This window comes from Thunnus maccoyii, chromosome 15, assembly GCF_910596095.1.
Source record: "Thunnus maccoyii chromosome 15, fThuMac1.1, whole genome shotgun sequence".
In the NCBI taxonomy this organism is placed as follows: domain Eukaryota; kingdom Metazoa; phylum Chordata; class Actinopteri; order Scombriformes; family Scombridae; genus Thunnus; species Thunnus maccoyii.
The window spans coordinates 19,024,349-19,038,669 of NC_056547.1; the positions used below are offsets into that span (position 1 = coordinate 19,024,349).

The 14,321-nt window shown below is 36.7% G+C and overlaps 4 protein-coding genes across 4 annotated transcripts; all 4 read left to right on the top strand.

Moving 5' to 3' along the window:
* Positions 1-2,718: 2,718 nt before the first annotated feature.
* LOC121912848 (lactose-binding lectin l-2-like) lies at positions 2,719-3,709 on the top strand. Its single transcript, XM_042435324.1, has one exon. The coding sequence runs from the start codon at positions 3,006-3,008 to the stop codon at positions 3,492-3,494; it is 489 nt and encodes a 162-aa protein (XP_042291258.1). The 5' UTR covers positions 2,719-3,005; the 3' UTR covers positions 3,495-3,709.
* Positions 3,710-5,997: 2,288 nt separating this feature from the next.
* Positions 5,998-11,597, top strand: LOC121912843 (lactose-binding lectin l-2-like). Its single transcript, XM_042435320.1, has 2 exons — positions 5,998-6,086; positions 10,576-11,597. Exon 2 carries the CDS (start codon positions 11,049-11,051, stop codon positions 11,535-11,537), a length of 489 nt encoding a protein of 162 aa, XP_042291254.1. The 5' UTR covers positions 5,998-6,086; positions 10,576-11,048; the 3' UTR covers positions 11,538-11,597.
* LOC121912850 (lactose-binding lectin l-2-like) lies at positions 6,553-7,041 on the top strand. Its single transcript, XM_042435328.1, has one exon. The coding sequence runs from the start codon at positions 6,553-6,555 to the stop codon at positions 7,039-7,041; it is 489 nt and encodes a 162-aa protein (XP_042291262.1).
* Positions 11,598-13,513: 1,916 nt separating the features above from the next.
* On the top strand, positions 13,514-14,002 carry LOC121912854 (lactose-binding lectin l-2-like). The gene has a single exon (XM_042435332.1). It carries the CDS (start codon positions 13,514-13,516, stop codon positions 14,000-14,002), a length of 489 nt encoding a protein of 162 aa, XP_042291266.1.
* The last annotated feature ends 319 nt before the right edge of the window (positions 14,003-14,321 follow it).

The following is a 14,321-nucleotide window of genomic DNA, read 5'->3' on the forward strand; positions in this document are numbered from 1 at the left end:
GGAAATTAATAAATTATAGGTTTTATGACAGCTGGTGATCTTTTCTTTAGGTTATGTTCAGACACTGTGTGGTAGTGTACAACTAATTGTGTTTCTCAATGCATTTGACCAATGATATCACTCCAACAGCCTCTCCGTCAGAGATAAAAGAAAGCATTTCAGCTGTCTCTACAAGATCCTTGATAGCATCCAACAGTGCAGATCAGCTCCATTTAACAAATCAACACCTCATCCTGCTCCTGTGACAGAGAGACACCATCCTGCTCTTGTTCCTCTTCTTCTTTGGTCTGTTTGGCAACTGTCCCGTGTCTTGGTAAAGCTTCAACGGCTTCTACAAGTACATCACCACATGTATGACTTGGGCTGATGCAGAGCTCCACTGTGTGTCAGAGAAGGCCAACCTGGTGTCTATCCACAGTCTGGGTGAAAATACTTTTGTCAAATCACTGATCAAGAACTTTGACCATGCTGAGGGACTCACTTGGATCGGACTCAGTGAAATCCAGAAGGAAGGAGGACGGATGTGGTCTGACAGATGTGCAGTCAGCTTTATCTTTTGGAAAGCAGGAAAACAACGCTGGATGAGATGAAAAGTGTTTTTACAGCAATGACATCTGTCTGTTCGGGTTTGCTATGGACAACCTGATGAATTTACAACTATTGCTCTGTTGTAATGCAATGGGCCTCCACAAAAAAGTTAAAAATGTTTTTCACTGATGATGGCCCTTCACATAGGTAACTCCACTGATTGAAAAAAAGGGAATTAGCCAATTTGTTTAGACAACTTCTCTGATTCCCTCTATTTTCATGAATATTTTACATTCAAATATGTAACTCCAGTGATTGTTCAAGAGGAATATTCACACAACTTTTTCCCCACACAAAAATGTATTATTGATAGAATTGCAAAAAAAAAAGTCATTCACTTTTAACAATAATGGCATGAAGACATTTCAGTCCACAAATTTTTCCTTTTGCAATTTAGATCTAAATTACACTGAAACACAATGACATCCCGGTTTGATGACAACAACTTTATGGATCTCTGGCACCCTCTGATCAATCAATAGTCCCAGTGACCTTAGTGACCAAATGACAAATGACAAAAGGCACACTGGATTCCTGCATTTCTATGTAATGGACAGCAGAAGTGGATTTGCCTGTGCACAATAGTAAGTATGAGATATTGTATAAATATGTTTATAATGTGTTCTCATCCTCCACCCATTTTCCATCATCCCTTCTCTGTTATATAATTGATAGTTACTGTAATCATGTTGTTGAGCATTGTTATGTTGCAATGAAGATATGATTATACATAAAAAATAACAAGAGCTTTCCTGAAAGTGCCAAAGTTCAACAACTGTAAGTCAATAATTAGCAGTTATTGCTTGTCTTTGGTTTCCTTATTTTCACTTCCTGGATGATTTTGAACCAAACACTCCTTATTCACATTTTTCATTAGACTATGATATTTTTGTGCCAATTGGTGATGCTCATTTTTATATTGTACTTTATATAACATGGACCTATACATTTTTCAGATGGCACGTCTTTTCAAAAGCAACATTTTACTATGTCAATTTTTCTAAAATAAATGTAATAAAAGTGAATGTATTAACCCGAAGACTCTTGTGCAGATGACACTTATATATATCACAAAGAAGACAGCCAAAGATTTTGAAAAAGATTTTGAAAAAGATTTCTCAACGTTCATATAGCAAGAAAAAAAACCCAGATTAAGAATGAAAACCTTACAGCTGCAAAGACAGATTTCCAAATGTTATAACTGAGACTGTCATAGTAGACTCATCTATAAGTGGGCTAACTGCTATCTAAATTAAAGAGAAGATCCTCTTGAGTCGTGTTGATCAGTCAACTTTACACTTGTGAACTCTGTCGGGGTCCAGCAGGATTTGAATAAAGTCATGGGTAGAAATGATACTTTCTCCTGTATAACTCATGATTAATATGGATTGCTTGATTATTACATTATGTGTTTTACATGAGTTCAAAATTCTACTTTTGGAATTCCTCAAAAAGATGTTTTTGCTCATTTTCGAGCTCACCACCTCAAATTATCACGGGATGTGGCCCTTCTTGGACAAATAGAGAAGTTCATAATTAACTTCACACTGAACAAAGGTTTTATTTCATATTTTTGTAATAGGTAACAGAGCAGTAATGAACATAATACTGAAAACCTGTGAAGGGACCTTCATAATTTTTATGATGAATATGTTTAAGAAGAATGCATTTGAGCCTCCTATTTTATTCTATCATATAAACAAAGCCAATCCCAGTAGATCCCCTTTGTTTATTAAAAGTAAATTGACAGGTGGAACGTACATTTCTTGCTTTTGAAATTAAATTAAAAATAGCTGAGCTCTGGTCATGTAACCAAAGAGAATAGTAACATTTTAATGCAGAATGTATGTAAAGATCTAGGACAGTTTTTATTAGGGCTGCCAAAGAACCTTGGACTCAGGTAGATATAAGCGGAACAAACTCCTTCACTTAGCGAGAAAATGTGTACTATATAACTGTATATCATATAATAATATAATATAATAACCTTCTACTTGAAGTTGTTCCAATAGAAAAGCTCAGTGCCACAATAAAAGGATTAAATGGTTTTGACTGATACTGTAATAATATTGTTAAGCACTTTTTGGATGCAATAAAAATAGAATTATATAGAAAAACAAACAGCAGAGCTCTCCTGAAAGTGCCAAAGTTTAACAACTGTAAATCAATAGTGATCAATAGTAAAGCAGTTATTGCTTCTCTTTGATTTCCTTGTTTTCATTTCAGAGTCCTGGTTGATTATTAGCCAAACATTACAAAATATCACACCATCAGTGCAGACAGCCTCTCTGAAGCATATAAAAGAAAGCAGCCTTTCACCTGTCTCTGCAAGATTCTTGATAACATTTAACGGTGCAGATCAGCTCCAACTAACAGATCAACCTCTCATCCTGCTCCTGTGACAGAGAGACACCATCATGCTTTTATTCCTCTTCTTGTTTGGTCTGGCTCTCGGTGCTGAGACTCCTTCAGGTGACCATCAATTGAAGCTACAGCGTGGTAACTGTCCCATGTTCTGGTTCAGCTTCAAAGGCCGCTGCTACAAGTATGTCTCCACACGTATGACCTGGGCTGATGCAGAGCTCCACTGTGTGTCAGAGAAGGCCAACCTGGTGTCTATCCACAGTCTGGAAGAACAGAAGTTCGTCAAATCCCTGATTAAGAACTTTGACCATGCTGAGGGATTCACTTGGATCGGACTCAGTGACACCCAGAAGGAAGGAGGATGGATGTGGTCTGATGGATCTGCAGTGAACTTTGCCTTTTGGAATTCAAGAGAGCCAAGCAACGGAGGAGGAAATGAAGACTGTGTTCACAACAACTATGGTACTGGTCAAAAATGGAATGATGGCACATGTTCTAAAACCTTTCCGTCTGTTTGTGCTTCTCGCATAGACTGTCCTTAGCAAGTGATATGGTTGCTATGGACAACCTGGTGAATTTCCAACTGTTGCTCTGTTAAAATGCAATGGGCCTCAACAAAAAAGTTACAAATGTTTATGAAGAAAAGTCATTTATCAAACCTTCATTTTCACCAGTGTTGGACATTCATAAAAGTTTGTCGCTACAGATAAGACCTGGGCTGATGCAGAGCTCCACTGTGTGTCAGAGAGGCCAATCTGGTGTCTATCCACAGTCTGGAACACAAAAAATAAACATATGTACCATTTTACGTGTGTGTACAGAAGTTATTTCTCTAACTCTTACTTTCACCATTGTTGGATGTTCATATGTTAAAAAGATCTATGGTAGCTACAGCCTTGTTAAGTACAGACTGTTATATAACTGACATCTTGGTAGGCCTGTAGACTTTACCAAGAGAGACATCAAGACCTATTCTTGTTTATTTTAAACATGTTGTGAATGAAAGTCTTAATCAGGGGTGTCCACACTTAAAATGTAAATAATGATCCCATGCAGATATTTATAGGCCACTAATGTGGGGGAAGTATGTACACAAGTTATTTTATCAACCCAAATTTTCTCTGACATTTGACAGTCACACAGGTAACTTCCACTCATTGTGCAAAACAAAACAATATTATGAGGATTAACAGTGAAATAATTCACTGTTTTTCACTTGCTTGTTTAGATTATTAAAGTGTTTTTCAAAGTCTGCTCCACCACTTCATATTCTCTGTGTAGTAGATAAATTTGGGAACAGCTGTTTCAATCACACAAACACTGAGTACAAATACTCTGTGGGAGGGGGGTAAAGTGCACTAAAGTCATGTATGCAACACGTGTTCAACATCATTTCAACTCAAAGGTAAGATCACAATGAGTGAAATGTTCAAGTGAGAACCACAATTTTCCAAAGCATTTTACTTGTAAAAGCATCTTTGATTCATTACAAGACAAAAATTAAAGATGATCTCAAGGTGAAGGCTCACTTTCATACAGAAATTCAGTGTTATGAGCAGTTTAGTGCTTGTCTGTGCATTAAAACTCTTTCAAAGACAGACACTGATCCCTTTCTATCACCCACATTATCCTTCAGATATTCACAGAAAAGAAAAAATCTTCTGGAACTTCTTGGCAGAGCATGGAGAAAGGATAAAAAGGGGAGATTCAGATAAAAATGTGAAAAAAAATGTAAAGATACACCTTTCTAAAAAGTTTGCTGTCTAACAATTTCATTTGGCTTAAGAGTTATTGGGAATTCACTCAGTCAGCAATGAGAGCAAAGTGCACATGATCCTACCCTGTAATTCTGATGCAGCTTGATCACACCCTGGACAACAGTATTACAAAGTTGAAATTATATAATTATATTCCCCCGACATGTTTCAATTAATCAAGCAATGTAATGTGTGAACAGCTGCCTCTGTCTCAACTCAACTGATGCCAGTTGGCATGAGCTGTGACAAGAAGCACTCCATGCCATGTGCTGCGTTTGTGTGTGTGTGTGTGTGTGTGTGTGTGTGAAAGGGAGGTAGGGTCACTGATGGTTGACACCCAGCAGTGATAAGGTTTGCTGATGCTGCTAACCCCTATCATTTTGTAGTCATCCTGAGGAGTCTTTTACTCAGCAGGCTTCTGCCAACTAAACAACGGTGACGGATAATGAAGGAAGTGTCAGACTTTTAGAATTACTGACGACAATCACCCTCACCCAGAAAAAATGTTCAGACATAGCTTAATGATCTGAATTTAAAAAAACATTTCATTTATTCAGTTTCAGCTATATTGTCTGTATATTTTTGTTTTCCAATATGAAGATCTTAATGTTGTTGCAAAGCTCTCACTATTGCAGCAATAAAATTTTGGCAGGGAAATATTAAATACTTAAAAAATAAGTGTTCAAAAAATGAAAAATATTAACTCACCCCAGGTTCCCAAAACCCACAAATCCCCTGTAAAAAACTGCAGAGGACATGACCTCCATATCCTCAAAAAACCAGGTCTATTGAGGATATGGAGGTCCTCAGACATTTTGATTTGTCATATTGGAAAAGCACAGATGTTACTAATAATATTAATGATGGCTCTGTTCGATTCAAGTGTTCCAGTAAGCCGTGACAGTGTGACAGTGAGCTAGCATGCACACTACAAGACCGTGAAATTTAACCAGCTAAATGTAATTCAGCCATTATTTGTTATATCTCACCTGTAAAAATATCTTCAAGAAAAAATGATCTATGGTAGTTACGGCCTTGTTAAGTACAGACTGTTATACTGTTATCAAACTGACATCTTGGTAGGCCTGTAGACTTTACCAAGAGAGACATCAAGACCGATTCTTGTTTATTTTAAACATGTTGTGAATGAAGATCTTAATCAGGGGTGTCCACACTTAACACGTAAATAATGATCCCATGCAGATGTATGTACACAAGTTATTTTATCAACCCAAATTTTCTCTGACACTTGACAGTCACACATTGTGTGCACTCATTGTGCAAAACAAAATTCCTCTTTGTTTCCCCAGACAGTCTTTCTCTGTTGAATGGCAGTGAGAGGATAGTAATAAAAAGAGGAACATTTGCAGTAAAAAGGTGGAAGATATCCACTTGATTTTACTAATTTGAATATAAGCTTCTTATAACCTGCAAATACATATTTGCACAAACTGAGGGCTGTCCATCACTTACATTGAAGCACATGAGGAATGACTCTTCTAACGGCCAGTATGAACAGGAGGAATGATTACAGCAAGAAAAAACACTTTCAATGTTCATATGTAAATATGAATATTATTTTAAGACAAAACTTACTAACTAATTATAGTGTTGATATGAAATCTCATGGTGAATTGATGGTCTTTTCTTGGGTTATGTTTAGATTCTGTGTGTTTCTGTGTGGGTGAAAATGTTTGGCAAGTGCTCTTGACCAATCATATAATGCCAGCAGTGCAGACACCCTCTCTAAAGCATTTAAAAGAGAACAGCCTTTCCCCTGTCTCTGCACGATTCTTGATCACACCTCACAGTGCAAATCAGCTCCAACCAAGAAATTACCATCATGCTCTTGTTCCTCTTCTTGTTTGGTCTGGCTCTGGGTGCCGAGTCTCCTTCAGGTGACCATGAAATGAAGCTACAGCGTGGGAACTGTCCCATGTTCTGGTACAGCTTCCAGGGCCGCTGCTACAAGTATGTCTCCACACATATGACCTGGGCTGATGCAGAGCTCCACTGTGTGTCAGAGAAGGCCAACCTGGTGTCTGTCCACAGTCTGGAAGAACAGAATTTTGTCAAATCCTTGATTAAGAACTTTGACCATGCTGAGGGATACACTTGGATCGGACTCAGTGACACCCAGAAGGAAGGAGGATGGATGTGGTCTGATGGATCTGCAGTGAACTTTGCCTTTTGGAGTTCAGGAGAGCCAAACAACGAAGGAGGAAAAGAAGACTGTGTTCACAACAACTATGGTACTGATCTGAAATGGAATGATCACTCATGTTCTCTCACCTTTCCGTCTGTTTGTGCTTCTCGCATAGACTGTCCTTAGCAAGTGATATGACCTGGGCTGATGCAGAGCTCCACTGTGTGTCAGAGAAGGCCAACCTGCTGTCTATCCACAGTCTGGAACACAAAAAAAAAAACATATATATACAATATTACGTGTGTGTACAGAAGTTATTTCTCTAACTCTTACTTTCACAATTGTTGGATGTTCACATATTCGACTCCAGTGGTTCAATAAAAAAATCTGTGTGAGTTTGCAAATTTCAGTTTGAGGACAAACTCACAATTTCCTTTATTTTTATGAATATTGAACATTCACACATGTAACTACAGTGATTGGTCGAAAAGAATATTCACGCAATTTTTGATAGTCTCAAAATTTTCTTTTTTGTCCCAATTTGACTATAAAATATGTTTATAGAATTACAATAAAAGGCATTTACTTTTAACAATAATGCAATAAAGACATTTCAATCCACAGATTTTTCCTCTTGCAAGTTTGTGTAGATTTAAATGATTGTTTTAGTTAAAGTGCTTTTACATGTCTGTTCTAGATTTTCATACTCTGCTTGTTGATTAAATGAAGGAACATCACATGAATTTTATATTCTGATTCATCAATAATAGGGAGTTTTGTTACCTTTAAGCAGCCTCCTCCAGAGGACAATAATTCTCTTTTTAACTGTAACACAAAGTATCTTCCCAACTCTCCATAGACCTTATTAATACAGATTGTCATTTTAACTTTTAAGGTATACTTAAGAAATGTGTAGCTTTTCCAGTATGTGTATATTTTAAACTGCCACTCTTCACATACACACAACATAACTGTTTGGCCTAAACTACCTACAACATTTAATCTGACATCTACCAGTAAATCCAGAGTTTTACATTTACTAACATGAGCAAACATATCTGTGGAGGTCTGCTTATACAGCTCCTCAATGGCAATAATGATGAGTTATTTTAATTCATTATGACACTGAGATATTTACAGCAATATTGAATCTCTAAATTTTATCTATTTCATACAAACATTATTTTGCTAATATCAGCTTTTCTACAACCGAAAACAAAAACTTGAGTTGTATAACTGTTGACCATCAACATCCATTTCTCACAGAAGTCACATGTTTTATTTCTTCACCTGCTGGTTTGCATAAATTTTAATTATCAAAGTGTTTGGCTGTCCTAGCTATTTATATTAGGTCTTAGATGAATATGGGAACAGCACAGGTGTAACAGCTGTTATGATGTAATCACAAGTACACTACCTGAAATACACGTGAATATCTTTTTATGTATTAAAAACTCAATATTTACTCGGTTCTGATGGTAAAATCAAACTGTCTTCAGTTAGTTTATATTAGACCTATTTAACACAGGCAGCAGTCAGGGCTTAATACACTTTTTTATATCTGTTCTAACTGAGGCTCTGGGCTTTTTCTCAAATCATTTTAGCGCCAAGAGCATCTTTACTTTATCACAAGGCAAAATTCAAAGGTGAACACTTTAATGTTATGATCAGCTTAGTCCTTGTCAAGCATTAAAAACTCTTTCAAAGACAGACTGTGATCACTTTTTATGACCAATACTTCCCTCAGATGATCACAAAAAAATAAACATTCTTCTTGGCACTTTTTGGTAGTGCATGGAGAAAAGATGTATTCATTCCTTAACTTAGTTTTGTTTAAAACAACACCAATCAGTTTTTACCTCACATCTTTATTGGGGTGGAAGGAGAGTGAATGGATTAGACCTGATGTATTATTTGAATAAGTTGTAGCTTTCATTTGACATTTCTAGGTGAGCTGGTCATTTCTGGCTTATGTTGGCAACTGAAAATGTTTGCCCAGAAAAAATGTGCACATAATTTTTAATGATCTCTATTTAAAAAAGAAAAAAAAAACATTTTATGTATTCAGTTTTAACTATATTGTCTGTATATTTTTGTTTTCCAATATGAAGATTTTAATGTTGTTCCAAACTCTCACTATCGCAGGAATAAAATTCTGGCAGGGAAATATTAAATACTTAAAATATAATGTCACGAATAATGAAATATTAGCTTAAAAAAAACAAAGAGGACATGACCTCCATATCCTCAAAAAAACAGGTCTATTGAGGATATGGAGGTCCTCAGACATTTTGATTTGTCATTTGGGAAAAGCACAGATGTTACTAATAACATTAATGATGGCTCTGTTTGATTCAAGTGTTCCAGTAAGCCGTGACAGTGTGACAGTGAGCCTGCATGCACACTACAAGACCCTAAAACTGAACCAGCTAAATGTAATTCAGTCATAATTTATTATATCACACCTGTGACATGTAAAAAATATCTTCAGTAAAAAAGATCTATGGTAGCTACGGCCTTGTTAAGTACAGACTGTTATATAACTGACATCTTGGTAGGCCTGTAGACTTTACCAAGAGAGACATCAAGACCGATTCTTGTTTATTTTAAAAATGTTGTGTGAATTTAAGTCTTAATCAGGGGTGTCCACACTTAACATGTAATTGATGATCTCATGCAGATATTTATAGGCCACTAATGTGGGGGAAGTATGTACACAAGTTATTTTATCAACCCAAATTTTCTCTGACACTTGACAGTCACACAGGTAACTTCCACTCATTGTGTAAAACAAAAACATATAAATAAGAGAATTAACAGTGAAATGATTTACTGTTTTTCACTTGCTTGTTTGTGTAAGTTTAGATTATTAAAGTGTTTTTCAAAGTCTGCTCCACCACTTCATAGACTCTGTGTAGTAGATAAATTTGGTAACAGCTGTTTTGATCACAAGAACACCGAGTACAAATACTCTGTGGGAGGGGGGTAAAGTGTACTAAAGTCAAATGTGTATGCGACATGTATTCATCATCATTTCAACTCAAAGGTAAAATCACAATGAGTGAAATGTTCAGGGGAGAACCACAATTTTTTTCAAAGCATTTTACTTGTAAAAGCATCTTTGATTCATTACAAGACAAAAGTTAAAGATGATCTCAAGGTGAAGGCTCACTTTCATACAGAAATTCAGTGTTATGAGCAGTTTAGTGCTTGTCTGTGCATTAAAACTCTCTTTCAAAGACAGACACTGATCCCTTTTATCACCAACATTTTCCTTCAGATGTTCACAGAAAAGAAAAATTCCTCTGGAACTTCTTGGAAGAGCATGGAGAAAGGATAAAACCTTCATTTAGTCAGCATATTAGAGGATAGCTTCACAATTTTTCAAGTTGGTCTTAAAACTCCAGTCAGGTGCCCATATGAACATTGAAACACTGTAATCATTCCTGCTGTTCATACTGACAATTAGAAGATCCTCCAAATGCCTTTTCAATGTAAGTGGACACAATTCAATGTCCTTGTTTTGTGAAAAAATATATTTCAGAGTTCATCTGAATTTAATGTGAGGCTAAAGTCTTCCATATTAGTTGAATTAAGTGGATATCTTCCAAAGTTAAAGTGTTTTAGTACAAAATTCCTCTTTGTTTCCCCGGACAGTCTTTCTCTGTTGAATGGCAGTGAGAGGATAGTAATAAAAAGAGGAACATTTGCAGTAAAAAGTTGATAACTTTGGAAGATATCCACTCGATTTTACTAATTTGGATATAAGCTTCTGATAACCTTCAAATACATATTTGCACAAACTGAGGGCTGTCCATCACTTACATTGAAGCACATTAAGAATGACTCTTCTAACGGCCAGTATGAACAGGAGGAATGATTACAGCAAGAAAAAAAACACTTTTAATGTTCATATGTAAATATGAATATTATTTTAAGACACAACTAACTAATTATAGTGTTGATATGAAATCTCATGGTGAATTGATGGTCTTTTCTTGGGTTATGTTCAGCTTCTGTGTGTTACTGTGTGGGTGAAAATATTTGGCAAGTGCTCTTGACCAATCATATAATGCCAGCAGTGCAGACACCTTCTCTAAAGCATTTAAAAGAGAACAGCCTTTCCCCTGTCTCTGCACGATTCTTGATCACACCTCACGGTGCAGATCAGCTCCAATCAAGAAATTACCAACATGCTCTTGCTCCTCTTCTTGTTTGGTCTGGCTCTGGGTGCCGAGTCTCCTTCAGGTGACCATGAAGTGAAGCTACAGCGTGGGAACTGTCCCATGTTCTGGTTCAGCTTCCGCGGCCGCTGCTACAAGTATGTCGCCACACATATGACCTGGGCTGATGCAGAGCTCCACTGTGTGTCAGAGAGTGCCAACCTGGTGTCTATCCATAGTATGGAAGAAGAGCAGTTTGTTAGATCCCTGATTATGAATTTTGACACTGCTGAAGGATTCACCTGGATCGGCCTCGATGACATCCCCAAAGAAGGCAGTTGGATGTGGTCTGATGGATGTGCAGTGAAATTTGTCTTTTGGGAGGAAGGACAGCCGGACAATGTTGGAGGAAATGAAGACTGTGTTCACACCAACCATCGTATTGATCGGACATGGAATGATCTCCCATGTTCTTATACCCTTCCGTCTGTTTGTGCTTCTCGCATAGACTGTCCTTAGCAACTGGTATGACCTGGGCTGATGTAGAGCTCCACTGTGTGTCAGAAAGGCCAACCTGCTGTCTGTCCACAGTCTGGAACACAAAAAATAAACATATATATACAATATTACGTGTGTGTACAGAAGTTATTTCTCTAACTCTCACTTCCACCATTGTTGGATATTCACATAGTCAACTCCAGTCATTCAATAAAAAAATCTGTGTGAGTTTGCAAATTTCAGTTTGTGGACAATCTCTCAATTTCCTTTATTTTCATGAATATTGAACATTAACACATGTAACTCCAATGATTGGTCAAAAGAAATATTCACATAACTTTTTGATAGTCTCAGAATTGTCCTTTTTGTCCCAGTTTGACTATACAAAATGTATTATTTATAAAATTACGACAAAAAGCATTTACTTTTGACAATAATGGCATAAAGACATTTCAATCCATAGATTTTTCTTCTTGCACATTTGTGTAGATTTAAATGATTGTTTTAGTTAAAGTGCTTTTACATGTCTATTCTAGATTTTCATACTCTTTGCTTGTTGATTAAATAAAGGAACAGCACATGAATTTTATATTCTGATTCATCAATAATAGGGAGTTTTGTTACCTTGAAGCAGCCTCCTCCAGAGGACAATAATTCTCTTTTTAACTGCAACACAAAATATCTTCCCAACTCTCCATAGACCTTATTAATACAGATTGTCATTTTAACTTTTAAGGTATACTTAAGAAATGTGTAGCTTTTCCAGTATATATGTGTATATTTTAAACTGCCACTCTTCACATACACACAACATAACTGTTTGGCCTAACCTACCTAAAACGTTTAATCTGACATCTACAAGTAAATCCAGAGTTTTACATTTACTAACATGAGCAAACATATCTGTGGAGGTCTGCTTATACAGCTCCTCAATGGCAATTATAATGAGCCATTTTAATTCATTATGACACTGAGATATTTACAGCAATAGTGAATCTCTAAATTTTCTCTATTCCATACAAACATTATTTTGCTAATATCATCTTTTCTACAACCAAAAACTAAAACTTGAGTTATATAACTGTTGACCATCAATGTCCATTTTTCACAGAAGTCACATGTTTTATTTCTTCACCTGCTGGTTTGCATAAATTTTAATATTCAAAGTGCTTGGTTGTCCTAGCTATTTATATCCTGTTTTAGATGAATATGGGAACAGCACAGGTGTAACAGCTCTTATGATGTAATCACAAGTACACTACCTAAAATACATGTAAATATCTTTTTATGTATTCAAAACTCAATATTTACTGGGTTCTGATGGTAAAATCACACTGTTGTGAGTTAGTTTATATTAGATCTATTTAACACAGGCAGCAGTCAGGGCTTAATACACTTTTTATGTCTGTTCTAACTGAGGCTCTGGGCTTTTTCCCAAATCATTTTAGTGCCAAGAGCATCTTTACTTCATCACAAGGCAAAATTCAAAGGTTGATCTCAATATGAAAAAGCACTATTATACAGAACTTTAATGTTATGATCAGCTTAGTCCTTGTCAGACATTAAAAACTCTTTCAAAAGACAGACTGTGACCACTTTTTATGACCAATACTTCCCTCAGATGATCACAGAAAATGAACATTCTTCTTGGCACTTTTTGGTAGTGCATGGAGAAAAGATATATTCATTCCTTAACTTAGTTTTGTTTTAAACAACACCAATCTGTTTTTACCTCACAGGGTCTTTATTGGGGTGGAAGGAGAGTGAATGAATTAGACCTTATATATTATTTGAATAAGTTGTAGGTTTTGTGTGACGTCTCCAGGTGTGCTGGTCTTTTTTGGCTCATGTTCAGATACTGTGTGGCAGTGTGCAACTGACAATGTTTGCCAAGTGCACTTGGCCAATAATATTACACCAACAGTGCAGACACCCAGGATCTCCATCCCACTCACTGGTGCATATCAGCTCTGCTCCTGTGACACAGAGACACCATCATGCTCTTGTTCCTTTTCTTGTTTGGTCTGGCTCTGGGTGCCGAGTCTCCTTCAGGTGACCGTGAAATGAAGCTACAGCGTGGTAACTGTCCCATGTTCTGGTACAGCTTCAACGGCCGCTGCTACAAGTATGTCGCCACACATATGACCTGGGCTGATGCAGAGCTCCACTGTGTGTCACAGAGGGCCAATCTGGTGTCTATCCACAGTCTGGAAGAACACGATTTTGTCAAAACTCTGATCAAGAACTTTGACCACACTCAGAAATTCACCTGGATCGGACTCAGTGACACCCAGAAGGAAGGCGGATGGATGTGGTCCGATGGATGCCCAGTGGACTTTGTCTTGTGGGGTGCAACAGAGCCAAACAACGCAGGTGGAAATGAACACTGTGTATACAACAACTATGATATTGATTTAAAATGGAATGATGATATATGTTCAGAAATGTATGCTTCTGTTTGTGCATCTCAAATTCTCTGTCCTTAGCAACTGAAATGGTTATGTCTGATTCAACCAATGACTTTCCACCTGTTGCTCTGTTAAAATGCATTGGTTCTCAACAATAAAGATATATTTGTGCAGGTTTATGTGTGTACAGAAAGTCATTTTTATCAAACCTTAATTTTTATGAATGAAAAGAACACTAAGATGTATGTATGTTCATATGGATGTTTACGCAAACACAACTCATAAACACCTGACAATAATCAACTGAAAGCTGCTCTCATTTAACTGACAAAGGGAGAAACCACATCTCTGCCCCTTAATCTGTTCTGAATATCACAAAATACTTTGAAGGGATCAT